Here is a 19,314-nt window from a genome sequence, read left to right on the forward strand (position 1 = left end):
GTTATGATCATCTTGTTCCTTCTTCTTTTTTTTTCCCCTTAAGTTTAATTTTTTTATATTCAATTTTTATTTGTCATGCATGAATAGAATTTTAAAAAATTATGTAGTAAATATATTTTTACAAAACAATAAATTTTAAAAAATATATATAAAACTAGCGTTTGGTGGATAGACAGAAATTGAAAGATAGAGATTAAAAAATAGAGACTAAGAGACAGAAATAAATCTCAGTATTTGGTATAAAGTGGGAGATAGAAATTAAAACAAAAATGAAACTCTAATTTAATTTGTATAAATAATAAAATTGAAATTAATTAATTAACATTGGGATATTTTAGGTATAAAATATTATTAAAGTTTTCGTCTTTGTCTCCGGTCTCTTGTGTCCCTACTTTTTAGAGATACTAAAATACTGAAATTTTAATATCAATCTCTAAACCAACAAACATAATATTAAATCTCAATCTCTCTATCTCTGTTTCAATAGTCAATACTTCAAAATAAATAAACGCTACCTAAGAGTCAAGAAAGATTAAAATATTTTGACAGATTCGTAAAGGAGGGATTGATGGATGCATTGAATGCATTGAAAGGTAAGGTAAATTACTTCTGAAAATATTATTCATCAACTAATTAATTAATAAGATTACGATTTTATGTTGTTTTTTAATCGCAGAGTTAATTGATTATAATAATTAACCATTATAAAATGTATCTCAGTACCTATATATAATTAAAATAATAGCTTTTGAATATTGTTGTCTCTGCCGTCTTTCGTTTAATACTGGTTGTTCTATCCATAAACTATTTATAAACATGCATGTGTTAAGTGGATCCGGATTTGATTTGATTAAGATTATTATATAACAATTGCTAAATGAGTTTGGACACTAAAGAAAGTTAATGGTTAGAAATATAATTGTTCATTATTTTTTAATTTAAATTTTTGAGATAAATAATTATTACATGACATAATATTAAAATTTTTATGATTTAAAAATTTAATATCAATTTTTATTGTCTAGAAAAGTGCATAAGACATACACAAAAAAATTTATACAAAAAAATGATAACATGATATTAAAATTTTTATAATTAAAAATATTCTAAAAATAAAAGTAAAAATCATCTTTGTTAACAAAAAAATTCCAACAAAAAAATTCTAATTTGGAGATAAGTAATTCTATGATATTAATTATGTATTACAATATATATANTATTTATATAAAAATGAAAATTCAACTGCAGTTAACTTCACGTGAAATTAATAATTGAGAACTTAGATAAAAATTTAGTCAAATTATTTAATTGCTCTCAATTATCAACTTTTTATAAAGTTAACTTCACCTGGATTTTTACCTTATATAAAATATATATTTAATTATTGATTTTTAATATGAACACAGAGTCTCTGAATTTTCTAAATCAGTAATAATTTCTTTCATTCAGCCATATATATAAAATCAGAAAAATAAAAATCTTCCTTAAAATGATATTTTCATTTTTATCGTCCCATCAAAGTGGCCAGATACTGAGTCAAATAAACCTAATCATATAGCTCTGTTCCTATATCTATATTTATTTAGCATCAAATCAAAATTTTAAACTAATAGTGATGTTAAGTCTTCGTCCACCAAGAGAACAAGTAATTAACTCATGAACAGTTTAAACTAAACACTCATCAAACGTAAGCATCATGATTATTACTTGTATTAATAAAATGTACTATGCAGTCCTAATACACATTCATATCATTATAGCCTTATGGTTATGCAAGGTTATACTAATTAATTAGCCTACGACTGATTTAATTAAGGGACAATAATAAAGACCATGCATTCTGATATTCTTTAATATATAATTAATAAGGGAAAAAAAAATCGATCAAATTATATTTGAATCTATATACAAGCCGTAATATAATATGGATGGGGATATAATTTGATTGATTTCTTTATTTTTTTTCCCTTAATTATATGATTTTCTTAATTAAGAAAAAATTGCATGCTATCTGAACAAATCATATCTTGCCAGTTATATTCATATATGAACATAATATAAACTATTAATAGATAAATGAATACTGCAAAATTCTTAATTATAATTCATTCTTGACTAATATATAAATGTTTCTCATTTTTAAATCAAATAAGTTCGTTGCTCTTTAAAACTCATCAATGGCTAATGTGTGGTCATAAATATACAAGTATTTATGGTTTGAGTGAATTGGTCTCAAAATGATTATTAATAGTAATAATCCCTCATTAGAATACATTTTTAATTCTATAATGTTTCGGGGCCATATATTGTTTGGAACCTCAGGCAGCTATAACTTTTTTTTAAAAAATATATTAGTTTTCTCATTTATATTTCTTAATTATAACTAAAATAAATAGATAATTTTAGATATACTAAATATATAATTATAAGAGTAAAGCGACAATTTGATTTTTGAGGATTTTGATCTCAAACTAATTAGTCATTAAAAAAAAATACTAATTAAGTCCATCACGATAATAAATAATGGACATGTACGTCTTTTCATCAATGGATAATGTAAAATAAAACGGAGTTGTCCATGTATTTTATTATCTACAGTAGTGCGTGTTCCGTTGTTGTCATGTGAGTATAAAAATAATGTAGTTTTGGATAATGAAACATTTATTATCTTTTGAATTTGCATATAATCTTTTTTAACTGTTCTCTATTTATCACGAATTCTACTAAAATAAGTGAATGAAGTTTCACTTTAAAAGTTGTTATCTAATATCTGCACGGCGATTTTTCATAAATAAACACATCACAATAGATAACGGTATCGTTAAGTTTTATGAAATGAATTTATAGAAGGACATTACATGTCTACTATTCACTATCGTGGATGAGTAAATTGGTATTTTTTTTCTTCAAAACTAATTGGTCTGAGATTAAAATATTCGAAGACCTAATTATTACTTTATTATAATTATAAATATTAAATTAAATAATTTTATATTATTAGTACTCTTTAAATTTCATATTTCTTAATTACTCCTTCTTGTTAATTAACATTTATAATTGCATTTGGTAATCTTAATTTGTCTAGCATGCATGCATGTGTGATGCCTATATATATATACACATATAAGAAATTAAGAATCTTACGTGACTTAATTTCTTGATTTAGTCCTCAAATTTCTATTCTTCTTCTCCTTCTTCTTCTTCCATAGTTATTCCTTTTTAAGCCAAAAAGAAAATGAATAATTCATTGAATTTTTTCAGAACAAATCTTTTCCCATGATTTCTTTCCATATATCATTCCTTATATTTAATGCCCTTCTTATAAAATAAGAATCAAACTCTTTCATCACAAAATCAATCTCTCTCCCTCTTTTTTTTCTTATGATTCATCAGAGAGAAATAACAAACACATACATTATATTCTTCTTCTTCTTCAAAGTCAAACACAAGAAAGAATGATGGACAATAAGTCACCATTAAGGAGGTACTTTGAACAATTCCGGTTTGTTTTTCTCACCATCTTTCTTTTCTACATGTCAATGATTCTCTTGGATTATTATTCTGTTATCAAAGAAAATGGTTTCTCCTTAAAACCATTCAAAACCAATGGTGCAAACCATCATGATGTTGATAATAACAATAATACTCCTATTACACCTTCAATTCCCTCACTCAATTTCACTCAAAACAATTCAACAACAAATGGGGTTGAATTCAATAGCACAGAAGAGAAACAAATGATTCCTCCTCCTCCTCCTCCTCCTCCTTTGATTAGAGACAACAATGTTAATGTTGATGAACTTATTGTTACACCAAATAGTAATAATAAGGCTCCACCAATAAGAAATTCAGACCCTTGTTATGGCCAATATATCTATGTTCATAAACTTCCTAGCAGGTTCAATGATGATTTATTAAAGAGATGTCGCAGTTTATTGCATTGGGGTGATATGTGTCCTTATCTCACAAATTTAGGACTTGGTCCTAAGATTATTGAGAATGCAAAGGTTTTGTTGAAGGATACTTGGTACCAAACAAACCAATTCTCCTTAGAAGTTATTTTCCACAACATTATGAAGCATTACAAGTGCTTAACCAATGATTCTGCATTGGCCTCAGCAATATTTGTGCCTTATTATGCTGGTCTTAATGTTGGTCAATACCTTTGGGGATATGATGATAGAATTAGAGATGAAGCTCCATTAGCACTTGTGGAATGGCTTTCAAATCAGAAAGAATGGAAGAGGATGTGGGGTAGGGATCATTTTCTGATTGGTGGAAGAACAGCATATGATTTTAGAAGAAAAAGTGGTGATTTTGGTGATTGGGGGACCAAGTTAATGTTCTTGCCAGAAGCTAGGAACATGTCAATGTTGACAATTGAGACAGATTCCTATGACAATGATTTCCCAATTCCATATCCAACTTACTTTCACCCTTCAAAGGATCTTCAAGTTTCTTTGTGGCAAAAGAGAATGAGAAGAATGAAGAGGCCTTATTTGTTCACCTTCGCGGGCGCCCCAAGGCCTAATGCACCGTATTCCATCAGAAACGAGCTGATCAGACAATGCCTGTCTTCTAGAAGTTGCAAACTCCTAAGCTGCTACAAAGGTAAAAACAACAAAAATACTTGTGAAGATCCGGTCAGCATCATGAGTGTTTTTCAAAGATCAATCTTTTGCTTGGAGCCGTCCGGCGATTCCTACACGAGGAGATCAACTTTCGACGCGATCTTAGCCGGCTGCATACCGGTTTTCTTCCATCCAAAGTCAGCTTATGAACAATATAGATGGCATTTACCAAAAGACTATTTAAGCTACTCTGTGTTCATACCTGAAGGTGATGTTAGAGAGAACAAAGCAATTATCAATGACACATTGGCTAGGATTTCTAGGACTAGAATTTCTAAGATGAGAGAAGAAGTTATTAGGCTTATTCCAAGAGTTACATACCGTGAACCAAGGTCTAGATTAGGGAAAGTTGAGGATGCATTTGATATAGCAGTTAAGGGTATTATCAGAAGAGTAGAAGAAATAAAAAAGGAGATTTCATCATCAACAGACAATGTTTATTATTCTAATGAATGAAGATGGTTCATAAGGTCTCAAATTTGCTCATGGATTTTTCTCACCCTTTTGGAGATGGATCATGCATGCATGGATGATGTTGTTATTTAGAAATCTTCATTACAAATCATTTGAAAGGTCTAATTAGTTGCATTTTATTTTTGACAACCTTTGTACATATTTAAGTCTGAATACCAAATATTACATATTGCTTCAACTAGAAAAGAAAAAAAGCGAATTCTTCCACTATATTTTGTTTTAAAAATTCTATGAAGAAATAGAAATGTGAACTGTGTTTTGTAGAATACATATGAAGTTATCTGCAATAGAATCTAAAAACCACTTCGAAGTTAAGAATACAAAATCAGCAGCTAGAAATTTCAAAGGTTCACTGATGTAACCAAATTCATTTCAAAAGGGAACACAATACATAAATGCCCTTTACATTGATCTATTTATTTTTAAAGTATCAACACTCCAGAGGGTGAAATGGTAAATTAAATATTAAGGGCTGAACTTGATCAAACAACTTTCCAAGAAGAAAGTGGTGGAGTATCAGAGTTCTTCCATGTAGGTACAAAACCATCTGGAAATCTATCACCCTTGACAACATCTGCGGCAGCAAAGGACTCAAGTTCTGTCATTTCTTGTGGTGTAAGTTTCACAGACAAGGCTCCAATGTTGGCGTTAAAGTTCTCAATTTTGGTGGTCCCGGGTATGGGGCAGACATCATTGCCTTGGTGGTGAAGCCATGCCAATGCAAACTGAGATGGAGTACAACCTTTCTTCATGGCCATTTCGTTAACCCTCTCGAATATAGTCTTGTTTGTCTCCAGGTTTTCAGGTTGGAATCTAGGCAGAGCCTGCAACACAACACACAACATAAGATTTTATAATTTATGTATCACTATGAACATTTGAAAAACATAATATTGTAAGATGCAGTGTATAAATTTGGATTTGGTATATGTTATGAAGTCAATATATTACCATATATCTTTTTAAGGACACTGATTAACAAAATCCTAATAATAATAGTAGTAGTAGTAGGTAAGTTATCCACTAAAGTTTGACTTGTTAAAATTTGTTTTAAGACACCAAGTTTTGAAGTAGATGAAAATGTGTGACTCTCAGCAGAAAAACATGATCATGGACATGCACAAGTGATTGAAGCATGATTTCTGTAATAATTACAGACGTGCGAAACAAACCTTCCGAAAGTCATCCTGCGACAAAGTATCGATCAACTTTGATCCGGACGAAAAGAATCCGCGGCCAAGAGGACTATATGCAACAATTCCAATGCCAAGTTCCCTGAAAAGGACAATATTTGGAAAACATAAATTCCGGAATTGTATCATGATGTTTTTGAGAAGTCCTAGAAATAGAATTACTTTTTAACAAGAACATGAATGCTTGTGCTTTTAGATTCACACCTGCAAGTTGGAATTATTTCTTCCTCAACATCTCTAGACCAAAGAGACCATTCAATTTGCACAGCTGTTATGGGATGAACAGCATGTGCTCTTCTGATTGTTGAAGCTGACGCCTCAGATAGACCGATGTACTTTATTTTTCCCTCTTCAACAAGATTCTTAAGCTCCCCCATCTTGATTAAAAATTACAAGGGAAAAATTTCAAGTCATCATACATATCCCTGCCTCATCTCATATTCTAAGATTGTATCAAATATCAATGCCAGAACATGTTGCATACCCATATTCCTTAACTATATGATATAAAAACTTGGAAATAGACAAAAGCATTAAAGGATACAAAGACATATATTCAAAAATGCATATTGGGGTTATTGTAATATTAGTCCCTATGTCATCACATACAGATCAACATAAAGTACCGAATTCTACGTTAATCTATGTATATCAGGAACAACAATACACAATTTACAAGGTTCAACTTGCTGATTTTTCAGTGAACAAAAAACCCTTTATGAAGTTGGAGATAACAGAACTATCATAAGGCAAAAACAGAAGAACAAAGAAAGGGGTCAAACCGTGACTTCAATTGGCACGCGAGTATCAACTCTATGCTGGAAATAGAGATCAATGCAATCAATTTCAAGTCTCTTCAAGCTTCCCTCACAGGCAGCTCTCACATATTCTGGATCTCCACGGATTTCAAATTTCCCATCCTCAATAAAATTGAATGAAAACTTGGTTGCCAATTCAACCTTCTCTCTCATCCCTCCCTTCAGAGCCTGCCCCAAATTGAAACTAACTACATTAAAAGACATGATATCTTCACATAGAAAAAGCATACATCCCAATAATCCTTTTTTTTGGGTTTCTCAGCATGTCTAGTCCTCAAATTTTACATGCCGAGACTCAAACCCTCGACACTAGTTAGTTATTAAGGATGGAAAAGACCCCTTATTACTTCACCTTATTCCCCTGATTTGACATTCAAAGTGTCATGAAACCAATTATCCAAAAGCATAAACTATGAACATGATACAGAATATTCTCTATCTTGTTCTTACTCTGTCTCAGTAGATATCAACTAACTTGTATATGCAAATAACATTAGTCTGATTAAAACCAAGGAACTTCATATCAGAAAAAAATAGAAGGAATCAAAAGAAAATCCCAAAGGGTACCAGAATCAAAGTTCAAACAGGAACCTTTCCAATTAGAATTTCGTTGGTGTGAGGGCCATAGACATCAGCAGTGTCAAGGAATGTGACACCACTTTGAATAGCATGGTGGATTAGAGCAACCATGTCAGGTTCTGGTTTTGGAGGTCCATAGGCAGCAGACATTCCCATGCAACCAAGTCCTTGCTGAGACACTTCCAAGCCCTGTGAACCCAGCTTCATTCTTCCAACTTTAGCCATGTTGTGATGTGAAGATGATGGTAGCACTATGATTGATATCAGTGGAAGAAGCTGAATGTAGCTTTGTGAATGTTAATTGTCAAATGAGTATGATAGCTGTGACAATTTTATAGAGACCAATATCCTGTGAAGAAAGATTTATTTGTTATGATAAGATACAATGTGGTTCTCACTTCTCAATTAAAAAGCAGCTCATACTTCATAATCATAACCCATAGATACTAGATAGTATTTTGTAAAAAGAAGAAGAAATGTTATATATATATAAGGTGAATTAATTCGCTGATTGCTTAAAAAATGATTCATAATAGTCATAAAATATGCGTTCTTATACCTACCTTTTTCTTTTTCTTTCCTTTTCTTTTTACCCTTTTTATTATTTTTTATGAGTCATCTACTAATGCACACATGACACATGAGAATTATTTTAAGGTTTAAAACTATATATGTTTGAAATAAATAAAAGAATTATTTGCAATCGAACGTTCCAAAATTTCTTTATTCTATTTTGTCGCCCATTTTCTGATCACCTCTTTAACAAAATTATTTTTCTTATGCAAAATTCCCATAAGCCCTATAAAGAGTGGAGGCATAAGAGACTAAAACTTTAATAACATTTATTTGTAAAATTAATTTCATTCTACTTTTAAATTCTAAATCTAACCTCACCTTCTCTTTTTCAACTCCAAATCTAACCTCACACTAGAGTGAGACCCGCGCAATGCGCGAAGGAGTAGATTATTTATATTATACAGTGTATTTTAATAAATGTTATATTAAAAATATGTTAGAGAACATAGTATAAATAGATTTTGAATTTATTTATTTTTAAAAAAGATATAGATTATTTATATTAGAGTTATATAAAATTGCATTTTCAGTTTTTTTTTTTCGTTTTGCATTAAAGCTACACTTTGTCTTTTCTTATGTTTTTTGTTTGTTTGTAAATAAAAATATTATATTAAATTTAAGAAATTTTTTACAATTAATATGAGAGATTAAGAAATGAAGAATAATAAAAGTCTTAATATGTATAAGTTGTAAAATATGAATATTTGTAACTGAAAGTTTTTATAATTATTATTATTATGACACTTTTAATGTATGTTTATTGCATTTAATTAATACTTGATGTTTCAATTGAATAATAATAGATAAGAGTTTTTTTTTAAAATTTTTTTAAAACATTTTATTTTACTAAATAGTGGTTGGTTGATTTTTATCTTTTGCCAAGTCATTAGAATTGCTGATGTGACATCATTAGCAAAAAAAGGATGGCTTAAACTCATTGTGGAAGAGTTGGTATCAGTTTTTATATATTACTAAAATGAGACCTGCGCACTGCGCGGAACGGTAAATTAATGATAGTATATAATAAATATTAAAAGTTGTTATATTTTGTAAAAATAAATTAAATATGTGTAAATTAAAATTAAATTTAAAAGGTGTTTTATTTAAAATAATTTATAGTACAAAATATTTGGATGTTAGGAGTTGTACAAAGTGACATTTTTATTTGGTGGTTTGATTTTTACATTTATTTTAATTGATGAACTTAGTCTTCTTATGTAGCGCTCGTTTTCCTTTTTCTTTATTGGTTGTTGTTAGAGTTGTTACTTTCTTCTTTCTATCGTAGATTCTTATGAAGGCATGTTCTTTATGAATTGTTGAGTTGGATGCACTTTCTATTGTGTTGTTTGTTCCATCTTTGCATGTATGTTCTTCTTCCGAAGATATGTCTTGAATTTGTATGGTTTTCTTTCTTCCTAATCTCTTGATGGAGTGGTACTTCAATGCTATTACTTTTTTAGAGTGTCATTAGATTTGAAGCAATTGTACCCAATAATTTTTTTGCTTCGCCATCAAATAGTACAAAAATTATTGTAGCACTTTAATCTGAAACCTTTAATTGAATTCTGAATCTAAAATAAGTATTGGATTAGTAACTAATAATTTGATAGATAGAATTATGAAAAGTATATAGAGTTACTTTATTGTTGGATATTGTGGTGTTTAATTACATGTGCCACAAATGTAGTTGTTTTTTTTATATGTTTTTTTCGGACACTTTTCACATTCAACATAGTTTCATACAAATTTGTCATCAATTTCGTTTATAGTTGCTAAAATTGTGAAGATCTTTTTCTATTCCAATATTCAATTTATGTATTCATTAGGTATAGAGTATTTGAGTAAGTATGAATGTATGATGCATGTTGTGAGTTTTTTTTTTGTCATACCTGATCATCAGATTCTCGTTGCATGTTTATTAGATCTTGGATAGTTATTCGATTTCTAATCATTTTGCCTTAAAAGAATGATGCTCCATTGAATAAGTTTGAGATGTCTAATTCAGAAATAAATTTTTTGTGTTAAATTTGATGTTATTTAAAAGAATAGTGGTAAGAGACTTATATAAGTAGTTCAAATAGTATGGAATTTGAATACTTGTAACGTAAAATTTATTATAATTAATAATATTATTATGATATTTTTAATATGGATATTTATTACCTTTAGTAAGTTATTTATAAAAATTAATAAATTAATTGTTGGGATTATAATTATTTATAACGGTAAGATATAATAAATATAGGAATATGGATTCAATGTATTTGTACGTTACAAATTTATTGTATTGTATTTTTTTAGTTTTTTTTGTATATTTTATTTTTTGTTAATTTGAAAATAATAATTGATTTGGCAAGATTTGAGTGGTTGATTCTAACCTTTTGCCAAGTAAGCAATGTTGCTGACATGACGTTAGTAGAAGAAGAGAAATAGCTTCAAAGTAATGTGGATAAACTTATGTACCTACTTTTATATATTAAGAATAGAAGATAAATAGATAGATAATTTAGTGTTGTATACTTTAGTCTTTGTCTTTGTCTCAATCTCTCCATCTCTCTTCTAAAAGCAGCCTTAGAAAACAAATTAAGATTATTATTATTATTAGATAATTTTAAATGTTTTGTTTTAACTTTTAATAAATGCATAACAATTGTATTAAAAATCAAACTTTACACAATCTTTTATAATAAACTTCTTGATTAATAGCCAATGAGTAATAGCTCAAATGACATAGTCTCCCCATACTCAATTAAGAGATTCCAGGTTCGAGTCTCCTATCTTTGGTATAAAAAAAAAAAAAAATTCTTGATTAATATCTTTATCGGACACATATTAGCTAAACCCTTTATTAATTGTCACTAGCAAGTGAATTTTCTGGATTGTCAAAATCTTCACTACTACAATCAACTGCAAGTTGACCATTATCTGCAACTGAATAAGGACTCTTTTTTCATTGGCACAAATCCTCCATAAACCCTTATTTTATGTAGAGGCAGCAGAATCCAAAAACCACTTCAAAGTTAAGAATATACAAAATCAGCAGCTAGAAATTTGGAAGGTTCACTGATGTAACCAAATTCATTTCAAAAGGGAACACATACATGCCCTTCATACTTATCTATTTATTGAAAGTAACCAACACTCTTGAAGGTGCAATGATAAAATAAACATGATTAAACAGCTTTCCAAGAAGAAAGTGGTGGAGTATCAGAATTCTTCCATGTAGCTAACATACCCTCTGCATATCTATCACCCTTGACAACATCCGCGGTAGCAAAGGACTCGAGTTCTGTCATTTCTTGCCGTGTAAGTTTCACAGACAAGGCTCCAATGTTGTCATTAAAGTTCTCAATTTTGGTCGTTCCAGGTATGGGGCAGACATCATTGCCTTGGTGGTGAAGCCATGCCAATGCAAGCTGAGATGGAGTGCATCCTTTTTTCGCGGCCATTTCATTGACCCTCTCGAATATAGTCTTGTTCGTCTCCAGGTTTTCAGGTTGGAATCTAGGCAGAGCCTGCAACACAACACAAAACATAAGGTTTTATAATTTATGTATCATTGATGAACATTTGAGAAACATAATATAGTAAGATGTAAGTGTTATATAGGGAAACCTGTTAAATTTGGATTTGATATATGTTATGAAATCAGTATATATTATCATGTATCTTTTTTAGGACACTGATTAACAAAATCCTCTTAATATTAGTAGGTAAGTAATCCACTGAAGTTTGACTTGTTAAAATTTGTGAAAGGCACAAGGTTTTGAAGTAGATGAAAATGTGTGACTATGAGCAGAAAACATGATTAAGGAAATGCACATCACACAAACCTTCCGGAAGTCGTTCTGCGACAAATTATCAAGCAACTTTGATCCGGAGGAAAAGAATCCGCGGCCAAGAGGACTATATGCAACAATTCCAATGCCAAGTTCCCTGAAAAGGACAATGTTCGGAAGCCAAAAATTCAGAAGTCCTAGAAATAGAATTGCTTGTTAAAAAGAACATTAATCCTTGTGCTTTAGATTCACACCTGCAAGTTGGAATTATTTCTTCCTCGACATCTCTAGACCATAGAGACCATTCAATTTGCACAGCAGTTATGGGATGAACAGCATGTGCTCTTCTGATTGTTGAAGGCGACGCCTCAGATAGACCGATGTACTTTATTTTTCCCTCTTCAACAAGTTTCTTAAGCTCCCCAATCTTGATGAACAATTACAAGGAAAAATTTGAAGTCATCATACATATCTCTTCATATATGCAATTATCTCATATCCTAAGACTGTTTCAAGTGTGTTGTTGTACAATACAATACATGGTTAAATAAGTTTTTGGTTGATGCAAAGCTGGTGATTTATATTTTGGTCCCAACATAATTACAGGTACCAATTTCTAAGTTGATCTATGTATATCTGGAATAATATAGAGACACTTTACTGATTTTACAATGAACAGAAACTTATTTAAGCCTCCATAAATGACATCAAGTTGGTGATAAGGCAAAAACAAAAAGAGAAAGAAAGAGGTCTAACAGTGAGTTCTATTGGCACGCGAGTATCAACTCTATGCTGGAAATAGAGATCAATGCAATCAATGTCAAGTCTCTTCAAGCTTCCCTCACAGGAAGCTCTCACATATTCTGGATCTCCACGGATATCGAATTTCCTTTCCCCAATAATATTGATTGAAAACTTGGTTGCCAATTCAACCTTCTCTCTCAGCCCTCCCTTCAGAGCCTGCCAAAAATTGAAACTAACTACAATAAAAGACATGATATCTCTTCACATAGAAAGAGTATACATCCCAATAACTGTTTGATCTCTTAAACAAAATTTCACATGCCGAGACTCAAACCCTCGACACTAGTTAGTTATTGAGGATGGAAACGACTCCTTACTACTTCACCTTAGTCCTCTGATTTGACATTCAGAGTGTCATGAAACCACTTATCCAAAACCATAAACTGATAGGAAGATGTACATGAACAAGAAACAGAATATTCTCTGTCTTGTTCTTACTCTATCTCAAGAGATATCAACTAACTTGTATATGCAAATAACATTAGTCTAATTATAACCAAGGAACTTCATATCAGAAAAACATAAGAAATCAAAAGAAAATCCAAAAGGGTAGCTGAATCAAATATCAAGTAGGAACCTTTGCAATTAGAATTTCGTTGGTGTGAGGGCCATAGACATCAGCAGTGTCAAGGAATGTGACACCAGATTGAATAGCATGGTGGATGAGAGCAACCATGTCTGGTTCTGGTTTTGGAGGTCCATAGCCAGAAGACATTCCCATGCAACCAAGTCCTTGCTGAGACACCTCCAAGCCCTGTGAACCCAGCTTCATTCTTCCAACTTTAGCCATTGTTGTAATGTGACGATGATGGTAGCACTATGATATCAGTGGAAGAAGCTGAATGAAGCTTTGTGAATGTTAATTGTCAAATGACTATAGCTGTGAAGCGTCAAATGGCTGAGTATAGTTATTCTAAACAAGAAAGTAAATATAATTTTAATAAAAAAACTTGTCCCACTCCCAGCAGCCATTATAGAATATAGCAATTAGAAAAAGAACCCCACAAACCCACCCCCATTTAACTAATCAAATGGTGGACCTCACTTTTATTTTCTTTAAAAAAATGTTAATAGGACCTTTCACCTCATATATTTACATTGAAAAACTACTGGATCTTGAAGAAATAAAATAACACAAAATGAGTACTTACTTGTTAGTTACATTCATCCACTAATGACCATAATTTTTAATATTAAAAACAAAATACAAATCACTGAATCATTTAGATATGAAACTTTGTTTCCACCTTAGTCAAAGATTAATAGTAGAAGGCATGCCATTGCACTTTTGATGTGCTTAAGTCTTTTGTTTATTTAGACAGAGAAATACACAACACACACACATATGAAGTTATCTGCAGTAGAGTTCAAACTTCAGATCACTTAATTATTCGAAAGAACAAATCAACAGCAAGAAAATTAAACAGCTTTCCAAGAAGAGAGTGGTGGAGTATCAGAGTTCTTCCAGGTACTTAGATCGCCGGCATATCTATCACCCTTGACAGCATCCGCGGCAGCAAAGGACTCGAGTTCTGCCATTTCTTGTGGTGCAAGTTTCACAGATAAAGCAGCAATGTTTTGGTTAAAATTGTCAACTTTGGTGGTTCCAGGAATGGGGCAGACATCGTTTCCTTGGTGGTGAACCCATGCCAATGCAAGCTGAGATGGAGTGCATCCCTTCTTCACTGCCATTTCATTAACCCTCTCAAATATAGTCTTGTTCTTCTCCAGATTCTCTGCTTGGAATCTAGGCAGATTCTGTAACAGAACACATAAGATTAACCAAGCTACTTTACTTGTTTAACTTTGTTGATCAAGAAAACTGTATTCTGTTTAATGTGTTCAGTTAGCAATCATCAATATTATATGATATAATGCTAAGTATATAACTAAGGAAGATCAATATGGAAAATAATAGTGAGTTCATGATTAAAGTTTGAACTAATGAAAAATTGTAAATAATGCCAAGGTACACTTAATTATGAAAATGCTGAAGTAATTAGCACTAACTTGTGTTAACACAAACCTGTCTGAAGTCACCCTCAGATAAATTCTCAAGTATCTTTGTTCCTGATGAAAGGAATCCTCTCCCAAGAGGACTATATGCAACAATTCCAATACCAAGTTCTCTGAGAAGTATAAAATTTAGAAGCCATGAAATTAAATTGTGGATCATATATTTATATTGATGAGATAGGCTAAGATAATCCAATCATATAGATCATAGTAACTTCTATACAATCTATGCCATTGGATCATCTTAGTGTTTCAAACATCGAGTTATTCGTTGTCTTAAACTGCACCTGCAAGTTGGAATCACTTCTTCTTCAACATCTCTTGACCAAAGAGACCATTCTAACTGCACAGCTGATATGGGATGAACAGCATGTGCTCTTCTGATTGTTGAAGCTGAAGCCTCGGATAGACCAATGTATTTTATTTTTCCCTCCTCAACAAGCTTCTTAAGCTCACCAATCTTAACTTGAAATTGAAGAAGTGAAAAAAATTGAAGTAATCACACATAAAGTACTCCATTTTTAATACTTCGTGCTCTTAACAATTAACATACTAAATGTCAGTTCCATATAACAGATTGCATTTCCATAAGAATATGATATTCAATCTTGTTAACTGATAGAGAATTATAGAATAAAATGAAAAATTTAAACATAGTGTTCACTGAAGTAGTCCTAAAGATTCAAGATTAACTAAATAATAGTATTAGCACAGAGAAAGATTCAAACCGTTATTTCAATTGGAACACGTGTATCAATTCGATGTTGGTAATAGAGATCTATACAATCAATTTCAAGTCTCTTCAAGCTTCCCTCACAGGCAGCTCTCACATATGATGGATCACCACGGTTCTCAAATTTTTCATCATCAGAAATGCTGATACCAAATTTGGTTGCCAATTCAACCTTCTCTCTCACCCCTCCCTTCAAAGCCTGCTCAAAGTTCCAAACATTTCGTCATAATATCATATGCACAAGCCAAAACAAAATTATGACATTATTCATTTATAAAATTCAAACTTGAGAACTTGCTTAAGAAGAATCCATGATCTATAACAGAGAGAAAAGCAACACAAAATCTTGAAACACTCATTATTTTTTCACTTGGATAAGATCAACTGAACTGTTTATGCCAACTTATCTGTCTCCAATTAAGTCCAAGGATCAGAACAATAAAAATAAATAAAAAATCAGAAGAAAAGTCAAAAGAGTAGGTGAATCAAAGATCAAGTAGGAACCTTTCCAATCAGAACTTCATTGGTGTGAGGACCATAGACATCAGAGGTATCAAGGAATGTGACACCACTTTGAACAGCATGGTGAATGAGAGCAACCATGTCAGGTTCTGGCTTTGGAGGTCCATAGTAAGCAGACATTCCCATGCAACCAAGTCCTTGCTGAGATACCTCCAAACCTTGTGATCCCAGTTTCATTCTTCCAACTTTAGCCATTGCTGTGTTGTGATGATGTGCTTGCAAGTTGCAACTATGATCAGTGTTCGAAGAGTGATGCAGAAGTTTTATTTGGCTTCTTTGGATGAATGTTCTGAGCTATGTGCCTACTCTTATAAGTAGTTTAAAACTCCATCATGACAGCAAGGCAAAGATTATTAATTAATATCATATTATTAATCATTCATTTCATTAGAAATCATTATGACTAATGAGGATAAATTTATGACTATCTCCATGTTGAAATAGTAGTTACAACACTTAGGTAAAATATATTATTTTTATCCAAGATTATGTACCAGTATATATATATTTAAGGTTCCGATTGTTGGATACGTTTGTTCTTGATTGGTATATTTCAAAACTTTTATTTTCAGTAGGTACAAAATAAAATAAATTATCTGTAAGAGAATATGCCCTAGGTCTTAATTATATGTTGGTTTTCATCTCTGATATGTCTTTATCTTCTTAAATGCAATGAAGTTAAATGGATTTGGTATTTGATTATCTCACTAAAGTTGAGGTTTTGGTGGGCTCAGTAAACTAGATCAGCATAATTTAGTGCAATTTAGTTAATGCCAAAAGCATAGTGCTCTTCTTCCTTTTGAATGCTTTTCTAAACAAAAACAATACTAAACTAAAAATAAAATAAGGGGAGTGGAGGAAGTCATAATTCCTATCACAATATCTGGTTCTGGTTTTGGAGGTCCATAGCCAGAAGACATTCCCATGCAACCAAGTCCTTGCTGAGACACCTCCAAGCCCTGTGAACCCAGCTTCATTCTTCCAACTTTAGCCATTGTTGTAATGTGAAGATGATGGTAGCACTATGATATCAGTGGATGAAGCAGAATGAAGCTTTGTGAATGTTAATTGTCAAATGACTACAGCTGTGAAACCTCAAATGGCTGAGTATAGTTATTCTAAACAAGAAAGTAAATATAATTTTTATAAAAAAAATTGTCCCACTCCCAGCAGCCAGTATAGAATATAGCAATTAGAAAAAGAACCCGACAAACCGACCCCCATTTAACTAATCAAATGGTGGACCTCACTTTTATTTTCTTTAAAAAAATGTTAATAGGACCTTCCACCTCACATTGAAAAACTATTGGATCTTGAAGAAATAAAATAAAACAAAATGAGTACTTACTTGTTAGTTACATTCAATATGACCATAATTTTTAACATAAAAAAAAAATACAATTCATTGAATCATTTAGATATGAAACTTTGTGCACGGGCCCAAAATGAGCCATGATCGGTGCTCAGGAAAATAATCCCCAAGCAAGCCTAACCGACTCAAATATAAGTTGAATAAGAAAATTTCAAAAATTTTAAATAAATTTACAATGTCTAAAATGAATAATTACATATTTTCAACAAACAAAAATAAAATAAATATGGGTGGATCCTGCCTGTGACATATGGAGCAGATGACGTCTAAGAACTCAACAACGAATAGATACCCATTGCAGATCATTACTCTTGAATAGAAAGGCTCACATAATCAAATATTTATTCTTGAAAAATATTTAAAAAAAAATGGAGTGAGTTTTGCAACCCAGTGACTAGACAGTACATCTATAATTCACATGAGACCATATAAACATAATTTTAGTTAGAAGATAATAATTTATATAAATAAGTGAATCAATAAGGGAGTTCTCATACAGAAATCAAATCAAAAGACCACACTTGGGCGGCTCCACCTCTATGGGTAGTCCTTTCCTCTTGTGTGTCCTAACAGAATAACAGATCTAACGTGTGTCCTACACGTTAGGCTAGCAACACCCCTGCTAGCTGGGGTCTGAGTTAGATGCATCTAAGTTAACGTCATAACCGCCGTTAACTACGGTTTTCTAATACGAGCCTCCCAAACTAATTCAAAACATACAGTTTCAAATACAATAAAAATTTAATCCTTCAAATTATAAAGTATCGAATCAAATCAAATCAAATCAGATAATATATTCTCATCAGAAATCTTTTTCAATCATATTTTCTCAATCTTAAGGCATTTCAAACATATTTTACAATTCCAAAATAAGTGAGTACCAACCAAATTTCAATGCTTCAAAAATATATATTCGAGTAAAACTCAAATGCTTTAAAATAATATAAAAATTCTTCAAACATACATATAGTCTCATAAAAATATATAGTCTCGTGTGCATATTAAAATGAGCTTAACAAGGATAAATATTTAGTTCTAATAAATCAATTAGTAAAACCAATTTAAAATCATTTGATAATAATCTTTGTGAGCATAACTAAGTTCAAAGCACCGTGTATCAAAATAATTATAGACGTAAAGCCAAACAATTATAAATGTAAAGCCTACTCACAAATTGGTCTCAAGGGACCGAAGAAACCAAACCAGAGTGCCAAGATAAAAGGTGAGGAAGGTTGAAGTAGAATGAAATGAAAGAGCACAAAATTTGGACCAAGGTAGTAGCAACAACTTCGATTCCTTACTGCAGCAACCTCAACAATAGCCCAAAGGAAATAAGAAGATGGAGCATCAGCAGCTCCAGTGACCCCCACCGGCAAGGACAGAATAGGCATAAGCAAAGCTGAGCTAGGGCAAACTTGCAGAGTTTCCAACTGCGACTTCCGACGACATCAGCACGGTTTCCGGTGACCAGAGGCGCGGTGGCGCAGCCTGTAGCAACGATGGAGGCGTACCAGCTCCCCCCTCCTTGCGAGACCCTCCTCTCTCTGGCCGTTGCCTTTCTCTCTCCTCAGCGAGCTCCTCTATCTCTCTTCGAAGCCCCATACCCGCAGCCGTGATGGCGACGACGAAGCTCCTCTTCCAGCGGCAGCAACAAGGCACGGCTGCGACGAGATGGCATTCCCTCTCTCTGTTCTGTGTCGCGTCTTTCTCTTTCACATGCGGTGGCTTCTTGTGGCGGCGATGGAGTCCTCGACGACGGCAGTGGAAGCTCCGACTGCGGCAGGGACGGTCTCCAGGGGCGACGGCAGGACAGCACC

General features: G+C 32.1%; 3 protein-coding genes across 9 annotated transcripts in view; 1 reads left to right on the forward strand and 2 right to left on the reverse strand.

Annotated features, from left to right (window-relative positions):
* Positions 1 to 3,458: 3,458 nt before the first annotated feature.
* Positions 3,459 to 5,087, forward strand: LOC107486186 (probable xyloglucan galactosyltransferase GT13). The gene has a single exon (XM_016106742.3). It carries the CDS (start codon positions 3,459 to 3,461, stop codon positions 5,085 to 5,087), a length of 1,629 nt encoding a protein of 542 aa, XP_015962228.3.
* A 357-nt stretch (positions 5,088 to 5,444) lies between these two features.
* The window catches only part of LOC107486444 (probable aldo-keto reductase 2), a 32,236-nt gene continuing 18,366 nt past the window's right edge, over positions 5,445 to 19,314 (reverse strand). The window contains exons 1-6 of one of the 6 annotated variants that reach the window (XM_052261059.1): positions 14,102 to 14,199; positions 13,432 to 13,734; positions 12,807 to 13,010; positions 12,305 to 12,477; positions 12,105 to 12,207; positions 11,314 to 11,786 (exon numbers count right to left, since the gene is read on the reverse strand). In XM_052261059.1, the coding sequence (XP_052117019.1) occupies positions 11,445 to 11,786; positions 12,105 to 12,207; positions 12,305 to 12,477; positions 12,807 to 13,010; positions 13,432 to 13,644 (1,035 nt within the window). In that variant the 5' untranslated portion in view covers positions 13,645 to 13,734; positions 14,102 to 14,199 and the 3' untranslated portion in view covers positions 11,314 to 11,444. Of the gene's footprint in view, positions 5,930 to 6,277; positions 6,381 to 6,502; positions 6,676 to 7,080; positions 7,285 to 7,683; positions 8,072 to 11,313; positions 11,787 to 12,104; positions 12,208 to 12,304; positions 12,478 to 12,806; positions 13,011 to 13,431; positions 13,895 to 14,101; positions 14,200 to 19,314 lie in introns of those variants that run through there. The other 5 variants (XM_016106982.3, XM_052261060.1, XM_052261058.1 and 2 more) reach the window with 5 other exon arrangements.
* Positions 14,103 to 17,259, reverse strand: LOC107486451 (probable aldo-keto reductase 2). 2 transcript variants are annotated; one of them, XM_052261061.1, is made up of 6 exons: positions 17,076 to 17,259; positions 16,108 to 16,275; positions 15,599 to 15,802; positions 15,158 to 15,330; positions 14,881 to 14,983; positions 14,103 to 14,612 (listed from the first exon to the last, which is right to left on the reverse strand). In XM_052261061.1, the coding sequence occupies exons 1-6, from the start codon at positions 17,118 to 17,120 to the stop codon at positions 14,274 to 14,276; spliced, it is 1,032 nt and encodes a 343-aa protein (XP_052117021.1). In that variant the 5' UTR covers positions 17,121 to 17,259; the 3' UTR covers positions 14,103 to 14,273. The 2 variants fall into 2 exon arrangements, with proteins under 2 accessions (XP_052117021.1, XP_015962474.1); XM_016106988.3 differs by lacking the exon at positions 17,076 to 17,259 and having other exon boundaries at positions 16,108 to 16,453.

This window comes from Arachis duranensis, chromosome 4, assembly GCF_000817695.3.
Source record: "Arachis duranensis cultivar V14167 chromosome 4, aradu.V14167.gnm2.J7QH, whole genome shotgun sequence".
NCBI lineage: Eukaryota > Viridiplantae > Streptophyta > Magnoliopsida > Fabales > Fabaceae > Arachis > Arachis duranensis.